At 37.1% G+C, this 18,594-nt stretch overlaps 2 protein-coding genes across 2 annotated transcripts in view; both read right to left on the bottom strand.

Annotated features, from left to right (window-relative positions):
• Positions 1 to 861: 861 nt before the first annotated feature.
• LOC139119703 (low-density lipoprotein receptor-related protein 1B-like) overlaps positions 862 to 18,594 on the bottom strand; it is a 56,829-nt gene continuing 39,096 nt past the window's right edge. The window contains exons 17-18 of the mRNA XM_070683574.1: positions 4,853 to 4,966; positions 862 to 1,285 (exon numbers count right to left, since the gene is read on the bottom strand). Coding sequence (XP_070539675.1) covers positions 1,110 to 1,285; positions 4,853 to 4,966 — 290 coding nt within the window. The 3' untranslated portion in view covers positions 862 to 1,109. The remainder of the gene's footprint in view (positions 1,286 to 4,852; positions 4,967 to 18,594) is intronic.
• LOC139123583 (low-density lipoprotein receptor-related protein 8-like) lies at positions 5,536 to 18,409 on the bottom strand. Its single transcript, XM_070689752.1, has 10 exons — positions 18,361 to 18,409; positions 17,761 to 17,883; positions 15,431 to 15,538; positions 14,789 to 14,899; positions 13,815 to 13,928; positions 13,198 to 13,293; positions 11,581 to 11,688; positions 11,144 to 11,239; positions 9,897 to 9,929; positions 5,536 to 5,711 (listed from the first exon to the last, which is right to left on the bottom strand). Exons 2-10 carry the CDS (start codon positions 17,852 to 17,854, stop codon positions 5,536 to 5,538), a joined length of 936 nt encoding a protein of 311 aa, XP_070545853.1. The 5' UTR covers positions 17,855 to 17,883; positions 18,361 to 18,409.

Below are 18,594 nucleotides of genomic sequence, written 5' to 3'. Positions count from 1 at the left end.
GCTGCTGTCTAGCAACATAATACTCAATGCCATTGTTACATCATTTAAGTTTTTTTGGCACATTACACTCGCACAAGAATATGTTGTAATGCTAACAATTCAAATTATTTTTGAACAGCGGACAAATTCGTGGCACTGTTAATTTTGATCTTACAGTAAAAAATTAAAGCACAGTATGTGCAGCATTTTTTACTGTGTCACTTTATTTCCTTTAATTTGTCGTCGAAATACTGGTTTTTACCTGTCCTTGATGAGGACAGAGATATGATTCGATATTAACTGCGTGGATTGAGATGACTTGGCTTCATTCAGCAAGTGCCATTATTAAGTATATTAATTTTATTTGGAAAACACCAACCGCTTCCTTTCAAACCGGTATTATTCTAACTTTAGAATTTGTCATTTTTCCCAAACACTGCAGTGTCTATAGAATTTCAAATTTTATTTGTTTTCTATTGCGTCCTTGGTTTGAATGCTAATACACTCTGAAAGGGACATTTTGCCGCATATTGACTCGGCATTTAACTTGCATACTTGTCGAGGGACCCGTAAAGCTATCGAGAAAGCGTTTCTTTTTCACTACTGGCGTGGGTTCCCGAAAAATCAGAAAGACGCATTGCCTGTACTGACCCGCTGACATGATATAATTCTTATTTGACGCATATGTGTGGACATGGGCACGTTGCGTAAGAGTAGTGAGAGTTATGACACTGATCACAAATGGAGCCGAGTTCAATGTAGAAGCAAAAGAATTATTTCTCAGATTCTCAAAAGTAAACATAGTGAAGATATAGCTGGCACTGATTCGTCAACTCTGATAACTTAACGATGTTGATATAATCAGGATGTAGGAATTTAACTCTGTTACAATATCAATATTGTATAGTGTACAGAAAAAATTGAATGAATATTTCTCAATAAAATAAAAACATAACACTGAAACTTTTTTTAAAACCAAATTTAAAAACTATCGCCATGCATTGTACTTGCTACATTTTATTTCATTCATGTATGAAATCACTCCGTGTTTCGTCAGTTACGTTTGATTTCGACGTTATTTGAAAAGAGAAAAGACAAAGTGATATTTCCAAGGGTTAACGCAAAGTGAATTAGACATTTTTAGCTATCATTTCTCCGTCGTTAAGAATCACATCCGGACGTACCACGTCAATCTCAGGACAGCCAGTCTCATCCCAATTGTCTCCGCAGTCGTCGTACCCATCACATCGAGCATACTTGTGTTTACAAATGCCGTTCGGACACTTGAAATAGTACGCCAGACAATCTGAAGTAAGAATGTGGAAGACAGGAGGCTGTTATACAAGCATTGTATCAAAATGAAATTTCTGTCAAAAAGAAATTTTGTAGTTTTGCTATTTTGCTGCAGATATCTAGTCACAGAGCTACATTTGAGAACAGGTTTTCATTTTGCTCTCTAAATGTGTCTTCCCAAAGCAAGGGTATTAATAATTCTGAGAATGTGTTTTGTTAGTCTGATTATTTTAATCAAACGATTAAAATTCAGTAGAAGAAGCTCCTATTTATAAGAAAGCTTAATTTTTAGCCAATATGAAATATGCACAGAAGCATTATATTTTTAATTGTGTAAATCATTACTGTAACAATCATGCCTGTTGTCTGATATGACAGTCTTTGAAGTGCTGACAATTTGGAAACTGCGAAACTTAAATGCAGTATACCGTAACTTGTGTAAAATGTACTTAGTTATCCACTATATCAGATAGTACTACAACATGACCTGAGCATGTTCGAAACTGCGAAACTTCAATGTACCTTAACTTGTATAAAATGTACTTAGTTATGCACTATATCAGACAGTACTACAACATGACCTGAGCATGTTCGAAACTGCTACACTTAAATGTACCTTGTATAAAATGTACTTAGTTATGCACCATATCAGACAGTACTACAACATGACCTGAGCATGTTCGAAACTGCGAAACTTCAATGTACCTTAACTTGTATAAAATGTACTTAGTTATGCCTATATCGGACAGTACAACAACATGACCTGACCATGTTCGAAACTGCTACACTTAAATGTACCTTAACTTGTATAAAATGTACTTAGTTATGCACTATATCAGACAGTACTACAACATGACCTGAGCATGTTCGAAACTGCTACACTTAAATGTACCTTAACTTGTATAAAATGTACTTAGTTATGCACTATATCAGACAGTACTACAACATGACCTGAGCATGTTCGAAACTGCTACACTTAAATGTACCTTGTATAAAATGTACTTAGTTATGCACTATATCAGACAGTAGTACAACATGACCTGAGCATGTTCGAAACTGCTACACTTAAATGTACCTTAACTTGTATAAAATGTACTTAGTTATGCACTATATCAGACAGTACTACAACATGACCTGAGCATGTTCGAACTGCGAAACTTAAATGTACCTTAACTTGTGTAAAATGTACTTAGTTATGCACTATATCAGACAGTACTACAACATGACCTGAGCATGTTCGAAACTGCGAAACGTAAATGTACCTTAACTTGTGTATAATGTACTTAGTTATGCACTATGTCAGACAGTACTACAACATGACCTGAGCATGTTCGAAACTGCGAAACTTAAATGTACCTTAACTTGTGTAAAATGTATTTAGTTATGCACTATATCAGACAGTACTACAACATGACCTGAGCATGTTCGAAACTGCGAACTTAAATGTACCTTAACTTGTGTAAAATGTACTTATTATGCACTATATCAGACAGTACTACAACATGACCTGAGCATGTTCGAAACTGCGAAATTTAAATGTACCTTAACTTGTGTAAAATGTACTTAGTTATGCACTATTCAATTCAATTCAATTCAATAGAACTTTATTTATCCCAAACACGGGCAATTAAAAAGCGTGGCTCAAATACAACTTCAAAAATATATAATACAAATTTACAAAATGGTAGGAGACGCAAAACTATACACAAAAACAGTCTAGGAATCATTTAAAAGCCGCACAGCGGTTGGAATGAATGACAACTTGCGCCGGTTTGACCTGCAAGCCGGGTATCTAAAACGCCGACCAGAGGAAGTGTGTCGAACTCTGCTGATAAAATATGATCACTAGACAAAAGAATTGAGCGGGCTTTCCTGAGTACTTGCTGATTATAAAACGTAGAAAGACTTCTCTGGGGTATACCAATTAGTTTTGAGCTAAGTGAAACAATTCTATCAAGTGAAGTTTTGTTTTTACAGACAGATTTTGATACCAACGCTTTCAATGTAAGATTTATAAAAAAGAGATAACATTTGTCTATCAACCATGAATGAACGCAGTTTCCTTAAAAAGTACAATCTTTGCTGCCCCTTCTTCAGTATAGCATCGGTGTTATGATCCCATTTCAATTTGTTGTCAAATATTGACCAAGGTATGTATACTTCGAAACAATCTCGACTTTTGATCGTGAACAATGGACGTAGGAGGGTTGCGTTCTTGCCTCCTAAAATCAATTATCATTTCCTTAGTTTTCTTAACATTTAAGTTTAGATACGAATTATCACACCACTCAACAAACTCACTAAGAGCGGGACCATGATGACATTCTGATCCCTGTAGAAGTGTAAGCAGAGCACTATCGTCAGCAAACTTAACAAGATGGTTACCTTCATGTGTACTTCTACAATCGTCAGTATAAAGGATGTACAACAGAGGAGACAGAACGCAACCCTGAGGAGAACCTGTATTTGTTTGAATGATACTTGACAAAATACCATTGACAAACACCCTTTGTGATCTATTTGTAAGAAAGTCAATAATCCAAAGTACAAGTTGATTGCTAAAATTAATTTTAAGAGTTTTTCTGCAAGGATGTGGGGTTGGATTGTGTTGAAAGCACTGGAGAAATCTGCGAAAAGGATTCTTGCATGAGCACCTGTTTTTTCTAAGTGTTTGTACAGTGTATTGAGAATGAAAAGCTTAGCATCTTCAACACCTTTTCCCGGTCGATATGCAAATTGTAGGGGGTCTAGTTTGTTGCCAACCTTTGTCAGAATAATGGACTTAATTATTTTCTCAAATGTTTTCATTACCAGGGAAGTAAGAGCTACAGGTCGAAAATCATTGGGTTTTTTAGGGCTAGCTTTCCTAGGGACTGGTACTACTATAGAATTTTTCCATATGGCAGGAATACTAACTGTATCAAGAGAAACTTGGAAAAGGTGTTGTAAGACTACACTAAGCTGATCAGCACAGAACTTTAGGGTGCGACCACAAATACAATCAGGACCTGGACTTTTGTTCACATTTAATGATTTTAAAGTTTTAGCTACTTTCTCTGTCTCAATAGACATCCCTAACTCAGGAGATAATGACTGTTTTAGATTTGAGATTTGAGATGAAAAATCCTCTGTTTCAAACGAGTGAAGAATGTGTTCAGGACCTTCAGACAGTACTACAACATGACCTCAGCATGTTCTTTTTCAGAATAAGGGGAGGAAGCTTTTAAACCAGCTTTGGCATACATGGTTTTAAAAGACTAATATCAAGATATTTATAGATTTACTTTACTATCAGAATTTTATCGAAAGTATTAATTGTGCTGTTCACTATAAAGGCAAAGGTAGAATAATGGTGAGCATTCGTCAATCAGAGTGAAGGTGACATCGGAATGTACGTCGTTTTACTCTTTAATGTTTTGAAAAAGATCTTGCACTATCAAATAATACACATTTAATCAGTATATATGTTGGTTTGAGTATTTGAAGGAGATATTGGCACTGATAAATGATGCAAACCAACTCTCTACAGGCCGATATGTTGATATTTAACGTATTTACGTTTCATGCGCGCTGAACTTACCACACCCAATTTCATCACTGCTGTCACTACAGTCTGTCGCGGTGTCACATCTTATCTTACCCTTTTTATCATTAGGAAGGGTAATCACCTGACCGTCGCCGCACTCATATGTATCTAAGGAAAAGTTAAAAGAAAATAATTCCAGGTTTTATAGGATTTGATAACCGTGGAGTAATTTTATTCATTAACGCATTTAGAGGGATAAAACTAATGTAATGCTGTATCTAATTTTGAAGCTACTTCGTTTGGAGAATATGTTATTTATGTTATTTGAGCTTGTATACGTGACAATAGGTTATACGTAAACAATACCTCGAATGTATGTTTATATATCCACTTACCCACCTACTACCTACTTACTACCTACTTACTTACCTACCTACCTTTCTACCTACGTATCTATCTATCTATCTATCTATCTATCTATCTATCTATCTATCTATCTATCTATCTATCTATCTATCTACCTACCTACCTACCTACCTACCTATCTATCTGCCAGTCTGTCTGTCCACCTGTTAAGTTTGAGAATGTTATTTGAATGCAAATGTTTGTGTTTCTTAGCCTCAAAAAATCGATCTCGACGATTCTTTTTGTTTCTAGTTATGGCAAATTCAATTTATCACTACACTAGTGACATAACCAAATCTATATGAACAATATTTCAAAAATAACCATAAGTGCTACCACCATAGTCTTAATAAACCTTCATCATCATCATCATAATCATCATCATCGTCATCATCATCATCATCATCATCATCTTCATCATTATCGTCTCCCTCCCCTAGCCTCCTCCTCTTCTCTTTTTCCTCGTCCTCCCCATTTCCTCTTTCACCCCCTAATCTTCCTCCACCTCCTAATCGTCACATTTATCATTCTACGTCACTATTATCCGTTGTTGTTGTTTTTTTTTATTTAAATGTATATTTATTTCGTCTTTCATAAGTCTTGACATTTCATAATGACAAATTACATTCTTTGAAAAATACTAAGTAGAATATCAATATTTTGAGCTTGCGCTCTCAGATACAGCTCATTTCTTAACATCATTATTGAAGAAAAGGTTCTGTGAATATTACTGACATGATACTTATAAATAGACCATTTTGCCACCAAAATAATAAGATTTACAATTTTTTCAATTTTCTTTGTTTCAAAGTTATTCCTCCTATAACAGTTTCAAACTTTAGAGTAACCTTACTTTCTACAATATCACTTACTATATTTTCTGTCATCTCCCAAATATTTCTGGCCACAATACAATCCCAAAATCTGTGTCTTAGTGTATCTACTTCACGACAATGCGTGCACAGTGGAGCTTCAATTTTTTTCCATTGAAATAATCTGAGATTTGTTGGTACTCGTCGTATGGTAAATTTCCAGTGAAAGCTATGTAACTTTGTCTCTGGTGTGACTTTTTTGCTAATAGCCATACATTTCTTTCATTAAATATACATTTACACTCTCTGTTCCACATTTGAATTGCATTTGTATTCGTTAAGAAGTCTTCTAACAACAATTTATAGACAATTTTTGTTGAAAGTTTTGAAATGTCGATTTCTTCACTTCCCTTACTAAAAATAAAAGTGTGCAATATGTGATCTACTACTGGTACAAAAAGTCTGTATAAGGAATTCCACAACAATGTCTTTTTGTTATCTCTTTTGCATTTCGATCTCATGTTAAACCATACTTTCAGGCAATCGGTATAAACCCTAGACAACATGTTAGTGATCTCATGAGGCAAATTATTTGGATCAATATATGCTCTCAATATACTCTCATTGCAATTTGGTTGTAAAAAGAAGGAAAACAATATTTTCCATGCTGCTTTGTTGTCATCAAAAAATTTTCTAAACCACGTAAATTTTAAAGCAAGTGTAAGCTCGTAGAAGCTTGGAATATTTAACCCTCCCTTTTCTATAGGTGACAATAAAACGCCCTTTTTTATTTTATATTTGGAACAATCTATGAAATCAAAAACTAATTGGTCAACTTTTTTGACAACTTTTGGAGGAACCTCTAATACTGCTGCTAAGTATAAAAGATTAGATAACCAAGACTCTTCGTAATTAAAACTTTACCATGTGGAGTTAAGTTTCTCATTTTCCAGGTATTCAAAGTGCTCTCTAATTTTTCGAGCTTTGGCTGCCAATTTAACTCATCGCATTTCTGTTTATTGTACCCAACATATACCCCAAGTACTTTTACAGGTTCAGTTGTCCACTTTAACTTCCACATACTTTCTTTGAATCTTTCAAACTCCCCAGCCAAACAGCCTCAGTTTTGTCTTTATTGATTTTTAAACCAGATACTTTCTGAAATTGATTCATGATATCCAAAACTCTATTAATAGATTTCTCGTTTCTGACAAAAACGGTAGTGTCATCTGCTAATTGAGCAATACGAGCTTGTTTTTCTTCTACTTCACTCGGTAATTGAACACCATCGATCTCTTTACATTGTCTAATTCTACACGCTAATATTTCTACACATAAAATGAACAACTGGGCACTCAGTGGACATCCTTGTCGCACTCCCCTTTTTAAATTTACAAATTCTGTCATCCAACCATTATTGTTAACGCTACTATAAATGTCGCTGTACATTACATTAAACCACTTGATAAATTTTTCGCCAAAATTGAAAACATTTAACACTTCTTCTATATATTTCCAGTTAACAGAATCAAAAGCTTTTTCAAAGTCAATAAAAAGGACTGCACCTGGTATTTTGTATCTGGAAGTGTAATCAAACATATCTTGTATCAATCTCAAAACTTCTCCAGCTTGTCTACCTTTAATGTAGCCAACTTGATCACAGCTGATCACTGTTGGTAGCACTGTTTTTAATCTATTTGCCAAAACTTGTGCCAATATTTTATAATCGGTGCACAGAAGACTAATGGGTCTCCAATTTTTAAAGCTCAGGCTTGCTTTTCTTGTGTAATAATGTGATAATGCCTCTTTTCTGTGAAACTGAAAGCATACCCTCTCTAAAACACTCATTATAACATTGAAGCAATAATGGACTTATAAGAGGCCAGCATTTGTTATAAAATTCTATTGTCAATCCATCGTACCCGGGTGATTTATTTTTCTTCATATTTCTTTAAAGCATCAAAACACTCTCCATTTGTTACTGGTCTATCACAGAACTTTTTCTGGTTTTCGTCTAACGTAGGAACGACTGTGTCTTGTAAAAAGTCCCTAAGAGTAATGTCGCGTTTTTTTTCTCCGTACAATTCTGCATAAAAACTTTTAATTTCTTCTTGAATTTCCCGCTGACTGGTAATATAATTTCCATTTGCTTTTTGTAATTTTCTAATGGTTTTATTTCTTCCGTTCCTTTTTTCCAAACTTAAAAAATACTTTGTGTTTTTTTTCTCCATGCTCAATCCATCTTGCTCTCGAGCGGATTTGTTTACCCTTCACATCGGCCATGTGTACTCCTCAAATTTCTGTTTTAGGTATTTAATTATCATATAAAGCTTTAGATGGTGAACTACATAAACATTTTTCCGTTTCTACCAGCTCATCATATATTTCGTTTAGGGTATTTCTGCTTCTTTTCGCTTTTTCAATACTGTACTTTATGGTCATTCGTTTAATATCAAGTTTCCATAGATCCCATTTCATTCTCTCTGATTCACACTTATATTTATCTTTCAAATTATCAATCAAAATAGCCAGCTTGTTTAAATACAAGTTATCCTCTAATAGACTATTGTTAAATTTCCAGAAACCCCTTCCCCTAATCGAGGAATTCAAATTTAATTTCATGACAACTGCGTGATGGTCAGACCTAATTGACGGAACAATTTCGACATCCTGTACATTTTGTATAATCGACTTACTTATAAGGTGATAATCTAATCTACATTGTACAAATGGTGTTGCTCGACGCCACTATTATCCGTTGTTATTGACGTAATAACTCAAATCGTTGTCATTCGACCTAGAGACGTTTATCAAATTCATGTACGATTTACTGGACTGCCACAAACGTTTCACAGAATAATCAATTTAAATGCCACTTGCAAATTTAGGGGCAATCATGTTTGATCTCATGACGCTGCAACAGCTCACTGATAGCTACTCACCACAATTCTTTTCGTCGCTTTTATCACCACAATCGTCGTATCCGTCGCATTGGTTGTACTTGTATCGACACTTAGATATTATTCCCTAATATTTTCTTCGTTCAGCGAAGGAAAATACGAGTGACGTAATGACCGTGTCACCACGAGTCGAAGACGAGTGGTGACACGGTCATTACGTCACGAGTATTTTCCGAGCTGAACGAAGAAAAATATTAGGGAATAATATACTTATCACATGCACAAGCCAAGAATTCGTTATTTTTTTCAAAATAAAATAAGTTTTCCATGACGATTCCGCGTTTAAACTTTGAACTACTTTAGGAATAAATATCAATACGCCGTGCACAAGTTGTCAATCATTTCCAGTCGTCCGTCGTGTGCGTTAGCGCTCACGTTCGTTCGTGTGTGGAGCAAATGACAGCTCTCGGTCTACACGTAGGCTATCTTCCGCAAAGTTATAATCTATTTCAAAGATAGCATAGTCCTAGAAATTTATCACAGACGAAGATACGCTATTTTTCGGGAACAAATATCGACTGAATCTCGACGGCGCGAACACTGTAAAGGTCGCGCCTATGCGTACGGAACTCACGGTAGGCTATACGCGACCACTTCGAGTTCGTTGTTTCCGCAAATTATTCACGTAATTCCTTCGGAATATACAGGCGGTACACTCTTGTGTTTACATTGTTTGGATTAGTAATGTCGTAGTCTGTGAAAATATCGATTTCATTACATGACTTTTGATCGTGGGAGAAACATCGGCCGCCATGTTGTTTGTTTACATATTTACGAGCACACCGAAGATCGACAAAAAAAAGGTCCGACGCACCAAAATTGATGACATAGACGCGGGTTGTCGTGACGTAGAACGACCAGAGAATAAATCCCGTATTTTTGTTTGGAAACGACAAACTTGGCTTGTGCATGTGATAAAACCATTGTTACATAGAAACCTATTTTCTCCGCAATCTGATAAAATTAAAGGAAAACGAAAACGGTTCAAAGTACAGTTACTGCTAGGCGTCTTACATGTAAATGATGCATATTCTCCTAAGGGGCCGTCGATAATAAAAGCTGACACACAAGAAACGTAATTCCTTCGTTTTACTTGAAACCCCCTCCCCTCCCCCTCAAAACGAAAGTTCTTATGCGAAATCAGTTTCGTATTATGATGCCGTTTCTGACAAACCCACCCACACGCACCTCTCCGATCTGCACGCCCATGAAAAAATACCGGAAGGGCACATTAATTAATAAACCTCCACTTTAAGCGTTTCACTTTTTAAGACAGAACATTTTAATGTATTCACACGTAGGAAAATGTTTCACATATATGTTTCAAGTTGTGATTTCGTTTATTCAGTACTAATGGCATATATGTTTCAAGTTGAAAAAGCATACAAGTTTTTATTTCACACTCATGTCTTTTCGTTATCTTTTCTGTCTCCGTATTTTGCACAGTGGTCTATTCCGCTCTGCGTCTATGCGCTCCATAGACGTGTGTACATATGCCTGAGAAAAACCGTTTTTTCTCAGGCATATGTACACACGTCTATAGACGGAATAGACCACAGGGGACTGTGGTATTTTGTGGTCATTCTGTTCTCGATGAACGCGAAGGTAGTTTTGCGTTCTCGCTGCAAAGTCGCACTTCGAAAACAATAGATTTTGACGCACACAAAACGAAATGAGCTTTTGCCCCTCCCCCCCCTAAACGAAAGAATTACGTTTGTCGTGCGTCAGCTTTAATTATCGACGGTCCCTAAGATTAGTGACAGATAATAAATCCACGAAGCTTTCATTTGGATAAGAAATACTCCACTCCAGAATGTGTGACCTATCAGCTTCCACATCCGTAACATTTTATACTGAGTCTCACACTTAAGTTGTGTTCGATGTTTGATAAAGCGAGTAAGTGATTGCGAGTGCGCCATGAACTCTACAGCGTGTTGAAGGGTCGCAGTCAGAAAAATTGTACCAACTTATATTATTAGCTTAGCTATTGAACCGCTTTTATTAAGGGTTGGGATTTGGCCGAGCGGGTTTGACTGTGTTATGAGTTCCAATCGGATCGAAAATTTACATATTTATTACCTTTTCTAGAAATTGTAAATAATGTAAGACGCTCTGGTATAACAACGCGAGGTTGTAAAAAAGACGGAATGATTTTTTTTTCTACTTACCGCATGATGTTTCGTCTGAGTGGTCGTCACAGTCAAAATACCCATCACACTCTGCATATGGTAAGATTTCTTGTCCATCGTCACAAACAAACCGTTCTTTAAATCAATAAATACAGATGTTGTGAAAGGCTAGGACAGTGTATTTACCAAAAGCGCTTTAATGAACTTTCTTGTTCGGCAGTATTGTTTTTGATACGAATTGCCGCCAAAATGTCATAATGGCCAAAGATATTATGCATATTCATAAAAATACACTTGTATGGTATGTTGCTAAAGTTGAAATGTAATAAGTGGCAAAAGTGATTACGTCTTAAAAGTAGAAGGTTTTTTGACGTATTAAATGTAAATTGAGACTCGGCTAACATGTTAAACCAGTCAGCAATCACATGCACCTGACTAAATAACAAACTAAGCTAGATGAATAAATCGATCAATACCACAGCCAGCTTCGTCACTATTATCGCCACAATCATCATGTAGGTTGCACACCACATATTGACCTTTACACAGTCCGTTCTGGCATATGTATTGGTCAGCAAAACACTCTGCAAATATGAAGAGATGATACTGGTAGATTCAATTACGAGACCGGCAATAGATATAGAGAATGTCCTGATTTAGATTTGCCAATTGTGATTTGAAATTTAAAATGGAGCGAATACCGTGAAAAACCGTGCTTTCTTAGTTTGTGAACGTGATTATTACTGAATACAATTAATAACAGCATGGACTATCTGTTGCATGATTGCAAAGTAGGAACGTTGACATTAATGCGATATTAAGGTATATCGCACCTCGGAGACAGACATTCGGACTCTCAAATTTCTACAATTCTTTTCTGATCTGCTACCTGTGGGACTCATTTTACAGTGCGTTTCACCTAGGTACCGCAACTCAGCGTATGAGATGGACACATTTCACCTAAAACACAAACGATTAGCTTGGGTATCACGACACATTTGAAAGTCACCGACTTATTGATAGGGCCGCTGCAGTCTAGACTGAGAGATACACTTGATCTACAATGTAACTGTTGTTACAATTTTAGCTAAGAGTTGAAGAGCTGAAACTTTAACTTTGTAAGAAATGAAACACAAGGGGCCCGAACACGATGTCGACTTCAGATCTGAATGAGCCTGAAATATCAGTTGTCAACTCAAGAAATGAAATTTATTTCATTCATTTCAAGTTAAAGTTTCGTATTAACGTTTTATTTCGAAAGCAGATCTTTCTGTTCAGAAAACCTTCAGCTCTTCATAGCTGAAATTATAAAAACAGTTACATTGCAGATCAAGTGTATCTCTCAGTGTAGACAGAGGGGCTACTCCATGTTGGTTTACTGTAATTAATCAATGAGTTGGTGGCTTTGAAATGTGAAGTGATACCTGAGCTAATCGTTTGTTTTGTACGTGAAATGTGTCCGTCTCATACGCTGAGTTGCGGTATTTAGTTGAAAAACACTGTAGGGCTCTTGGACAAGAAGAACTTTCACCGTCTAAACTTTCAGAAAATGCTAACTTTTATTTTTAACCCCATAGAGTTAACACAAGGATAGAGGCCATATTTCAAATATCGCAAAATGTTGAGTAATTTGTTTCGCTAGTTCCAAATTTCGCACGGTGACCCCTAATTTATATTGTTGATTTGGTAAGAGAATGGTTTAAAGTTTCGTTTGGGAAAGTTTAAGCAAAAGTTGAGGTCTTTCACTTTCGAGGCGCACACTACCTTAATACCCGAGAAATATTCTTAAGTTTGGAATATATTTTGGCGGAACAAAAGAGCTCCACCTAAGGCCAAAATTCGTATGACGCCTTTCCAAATGTATAGATATGTATTAGCGCCTTAAGATACGTTGAAATATTGTTCTAAATTATTGACCCGCTAATATTCAGTTGTGCTTATAATGCAAACTTAGCAAAATAACTTTGTTGTTATTCATATCATTTCCAAATTTAACAAAAAGAGTGCCCTCGAGATCAGAGGTGTTGAATTGAATTCGGCATATTATAAAACTACAGAAGATACGTAATTATCGATACATTGGTCACACTTACCGCAGTCTTTGTCATCGCAATGGTCTGCACAGTGAAAGTAGCCATTGCATTTGGAAAGTGGCGGGACAATCTCTCCATTATCGCACGTGAACGGTGCTGAAAAATCAAAATGTTTGTAGTTTTGGAATTCTGCTTTTCTCGCTAAAACATCTGACTCATGCAAATAAATTTAATTCTGATGATTGAATGGCATGTAATGACCATGTGTTATGTTATGCCTCGTAAATGATTCCCAGCAGATTGAAAAGGATATCGCGATGTTTACCAAAAGTTGCATACAACGGTAAGATGTGCCTCACTGTATGATTTTTTTTTTATTTAGTCCATCATCCAACGGGCGCTAGCCCATTTACAGGATTAGGTACCCATAACCCACATACCCCAATGGAGCATTTAGTAGTAAAGTGCCTTGCTCAAGGGCACAACACCGAGCTAGAGTCTCGAATTCACCGTCCTCCGACAGTGAATCCGCTACTCTGGATCTACCGGGACTTGAACCGGGTCTCGAACCCACCATCCTCCGATAGTGAGTCCGTTACCCTAACCACTTGTCCACGGTGCCTCCACTTTTTGCATTTAGTCTGTGCAATCATTTGCGGTCTTGAATACAAACATACCGCACAGTTCGGCATCTTCATCTGACCCGTCTTCACAGTCGTCCATGCCATCGCATCGACCCCATTCGCCGATGCATCTTCCGTTATTGCACTTGAATTCATATGACTGACATTCTGAAAGTAATAATAGCACGATTACTATCAAAGACAGGACACGCAGCAGTATAGGCCACAAGGGTGTCTGGACAACCCGTGGGTAAACATCTTAATCTATTAGTAATATTCCCAGTACGTATAATAAGTAGAGTTAAAATAGGTCTGCAATTCGACTTTTTAAAGGGGAAGACGTTTCTGCATTTGTTGCGGTCCTTTCTCTGATAGTCATCTAAATTATTTCATTATTGTTTCAGGTTTTTCCTTATGCACAACCGACGATATTTATATTCAGAACCTATACACTTTCAGAGAGATTCAAATAATGCCTCGCTAATTTTTATCTGCTTTACAATAGACATCAAATCAGGTCCAATAATCGTTATCATTCAAGGTAAACTATGAAATTTACCAGGTCCAAGGAACATATAGATGATGACAAAGGCAATAGGGCCATCTTGAACCACGAAATAGTGGTGGTTACACCACTGGTTACATCACCCTAGACATAGTGGCATGATTAATATTGTAAACACATTGTCCACAGAAATTTCCAATTTCTTTTATATAATTTGAACTGTAATAGAATCATTGATAAAATTACACAGCACAAGAGAGAAAATTATGCCATTATTTCTTTCATAAATTTTGTATTAATACTGACAAGTTGAACTACTTGATCAACCAGTTTTCCCCAGAAAGACTCGCCACCCAAAAGTATATGCTAATTCTAGGTATATTACCTAAAGCTTCAATAATCTTAAAGCTTATGCTCTTTACAATTATCAAAGAAATGCTTTGTGTGTCCTTTCAGGACCATTGAATACTTCTGAAAGGACTCACAAAAACTGTCTTTGATAATTGAAGATGGCAGCACTTACCGCACCCTTCTTCATCACTGCCGTCTCCACAGTCATCATAATAATCACACTTCGAATAATCTCTGATGCACCTTCCATTCTTGCAGGAAAACATGTCATCTTTGTCACAGGCTGATCGAATGAACAAGTTGTGTCGTGAACAAGGAAGTCAACGATTGAATTCTAACTGCACGTATTGCATGGATGGATGGATGGATGGATGGATGGATGGATACATAGATACATAGATATATACATAGATACATAGATAGATACAGATAGATAGATAGATAGATAGATAGATAGATAGATAGATAGATAGATAGATAGATAGATAGATAGATAGATAGATACATAGATACATACATACATACATACATACATACATACATACATACATACATACATACATACATACATACATCCATACATACATAGATGCATGCATGCATGCATGCATGCATACATAGATCCCTACCTACCTACCTACCTACCTACCTACCTCCTACCTACCTACCTACCTACCTACGTACGTACATACATACATTCATACGTACGTACGTACGTACATTTCTACGTACATTTGGGCATATTGTATGAATTTTCTTAAATTAATAGGTATCCAAAGGTCCAGATTTTGTTTGAGAAAGCAAAGAAACTCACTGCAGTTTACTTCATCCGAACCGTCGTCACACTCAACGTAACCATTACAAATAGACCGTTCGTTGAGACATAGATCACCGTCACATCGTCTCTTAGGGGGAAGACATGCTGGAAAAATGAAATACTATTGCTGTTACCATTAGTCCTAATGATATTGACAACGTAATTAGCGACGAGTTGCGCAGAAACGACACGGACACATCACTCGAATACGACGTGGTATCGCCCAAACTTCGTGTAATAACCCCTTTTTATTACACCTCACTCATTCAGCATGCACTGACATCGGGTAAACGTGAAGCACGTGACATGTAAAAGAACGTGATGATGCCCTCTGCGAACTTGATGATGCCCTCAGCAATTGATGTTACATGGATGACGTCATTTTACTTACTGCGCATCCTTTCTGCGCGTAACAAATTGTCGTTCGCTTGTACTTGCAAGTTGCAGTCAGCAACTATGGCTGCGAAACGTCATGCAGAGCTGTCACCGGCACAGTTAGACGATATTTTGATGCAAGTAAACAGCAAACGAACGAAAATGGCAACAAGGAATGCAATTTCTGTGTTCAGCGACTATGCAAGCAACAAATTTGGATACGCCACCGAGGAGATCGGCAAACTTTCAGCGGCAACCCTAGACTCGGCACTGACAAAATTTTACGCTGAGGTCCGGACTCAGAAAGGCGAACTGTACTCGAAGAAGTCTTTGCATGTTTGCTTGTTCGATGTAATAAAAATAATAACACATGAGAGCTAGGGCAATATCACGATCTTTTTGCCTGCCCTCGGGCTGGTGGTTATGATCGAAATACTGATGATGCCCTCGCCGTAGGCTCGGGCATCATCAATATTTCGATCATGACCACCATCCCTTGGGCAGGCAATAAATCGTGATATTGCCCTCGCTCTCATGTGTTATTATTTAATTATTACACCTCACTCATTCCGCGTGCACTGCCATTGGTTAAACACGACTCACGTGACATGTAAAAGAACGTGATGATGCCCTCTGCGAACGTGATGATGCCCTCTGCGAACTTGATGATGCCCTCTGCATTTGATATTACATGGATGACGTCATTTTACTTACTGCGCCTCCTTTCTGCGCATAACAAATTGTCGTTCGCTTGTACTTGCTACTATCGCTGCGAAACGTCATGCAGAGCTGTCACCGGCACAGTTAGACGATATTTTGATGCAAGTAAACAGCAAACGAACGAAAATGGCAACAAGGAATGCAATTTCTGTGTTCAGCGACTATGCAAGCAACAAATTTGGATACGCGCACCGAGGAGATCGGCAAACTTTCAGCGGCAACCCTAAACTTGGCACTGACAACATTTACGCTGAGGTCCGGACTCATGCAGAAAGGCGAACTGAACTCGAAGAAGTTTGTTCGGTGTAATAAAAACAATAACACACGAGAGCTAGGGCAAGATCAAGATTTTTGCCTGCCCTCGGGCTGGTGGTCATGATCGAAATATTGATGATGCCCTCGCCTACGGCTCGGGCATCATCAATATTTCGATCATGACCACCATCCCTTGGGCAGGCAATAAATCGTGATATTGCCCTCGCTCTCATGTGTTATAATTTAAATCATACATGCATGCTTTGGTTATGACTGTTTGCCTACAGAAGTTCCGAAATTAGCGACAAAATCAACTTGAATTTGACCTTGCTTCCTCCAGGCTGTACTTATAAAAAGTTGGTTGCTAAGGAGTGATGACACCGTTTCACTTTTTGATATTATTCCGCTATTGCGCAATTCCATTCAACGGAGGGTTTATCGAGCACTTTTAAAGCGAACAATTTAAATATTATGATGTCGACACAGGTTTTCACAATCTGAAGAAGATTAATTTTTAGTTAAAATGACGGTGGATGTAAAACATAGGCGGGAGTTTGTAAAATGGGTGTGTTTTCGTGTTTTGATACATAACCTCATCCCTGCGTGAAAGTTATGAGGCCGCCAAAATCGGGTCAAAATACTCCGCATATTTTCACTAGTTAAAATATGGGTTCATACCAGTACCGTCAGAACAATAGAAGAATGGCAATACAGGCATAGCATGTATGATAATTAAATATATTAATAAAATTTAAATATTTGAGAAGAAAAGCGCAAAACTCAACACTTGGGATTGCGCTTTAAACAAAAATCGGGTGAAAGTTTTTTTTTTGCATACAACTGAATACTGACACTTTACTTCATATAAGAGACGTTCATCTCGTGTTTGTGGAAAAGCATGGTATCTTTCGACTTGACATGGTTTGAATTTTGTCAACCTATAGAGGTCAGCCCAATGTCGTATTATCAATACTAACGGCAATCATTTTCGTCACTTCGATCTTGGCAGTCTTCGTAGCCATTGCAGAAAAAACTGACACTGATGCAGTCACCGTTGTCACACTTTGCCATAAGGTCACTGCCACAGGCAAGTGGTATTGCTGTTGTTAAAACAAATACAGGTCAAATATATGCATGAATATAGTTTGACATGCACGAAAATTGTATTAAAAGGTAATACAGAACTGCAAAAGCACGTGTATGTAGTCAAAGCTGTACTCATGACAAAAACATGGCTGTATTTCAAAGTGTTTGAGCACGGTGAGCAAGATTATCTTAGAAGTACACGTTGAAATTTGGCGGCTAAAATTTCTTGAGGACTTACAATAAATGCGACAAATGAAGAAGCAGTTTGATTTGTTGTTATTAACAAACCTCGATATTAAGAACGATTGAATACACAGGTTATACGTTTGGTTATATTATGAAAATCTTAGTAAAACATATGAGATGTACAGAGATACAAAGTAAAGAATAGGTTGGCGCATGATTAACGATGAAAGTGTTTGCCTATGCGTCATGTATGGTAAACTTGACATGTGACATTAGGGATTTTGCATTTTAATGAGTTTACATACGGCAATTGGCCTCGTCAGAGTTATCACCACAATCATCAAAACCGTTGCAAATGTCACTTCTCCGGAACTAATACTCCGTTGTCGCAAGTCGCCAATTCTGTAAAAGACCAACATAGTTCCTAAGAAAGGCCCACCCACTCATACATTAATCGAAACACTCGATGTCCGTATTGATGTCACATCTTAGATTATTTCGCCCTCTATACGTGATGTGAATGATTTTCCATGTGCTAG

The sequence above is a fragment of the Ptychodera flava genome, chromosome 2 (assembly GCF_041260155.1).
Source record: "Ptychodera flava strain L36383 chromosome 2, AS_Pfla_20210202, whole genome shotgun sequence".
Lineage (NCBI taxonomy): Eukaryota > Metazoa > Hemichordata > Enteropneusta > Ptychoderidae > Ptychodera > Ptychodera flava.
The sequence above is the reverse complement of the archived record's forward strand: the minus strand, read 5'-3'. Positions and strand labels throughout refer to the sequence as shown.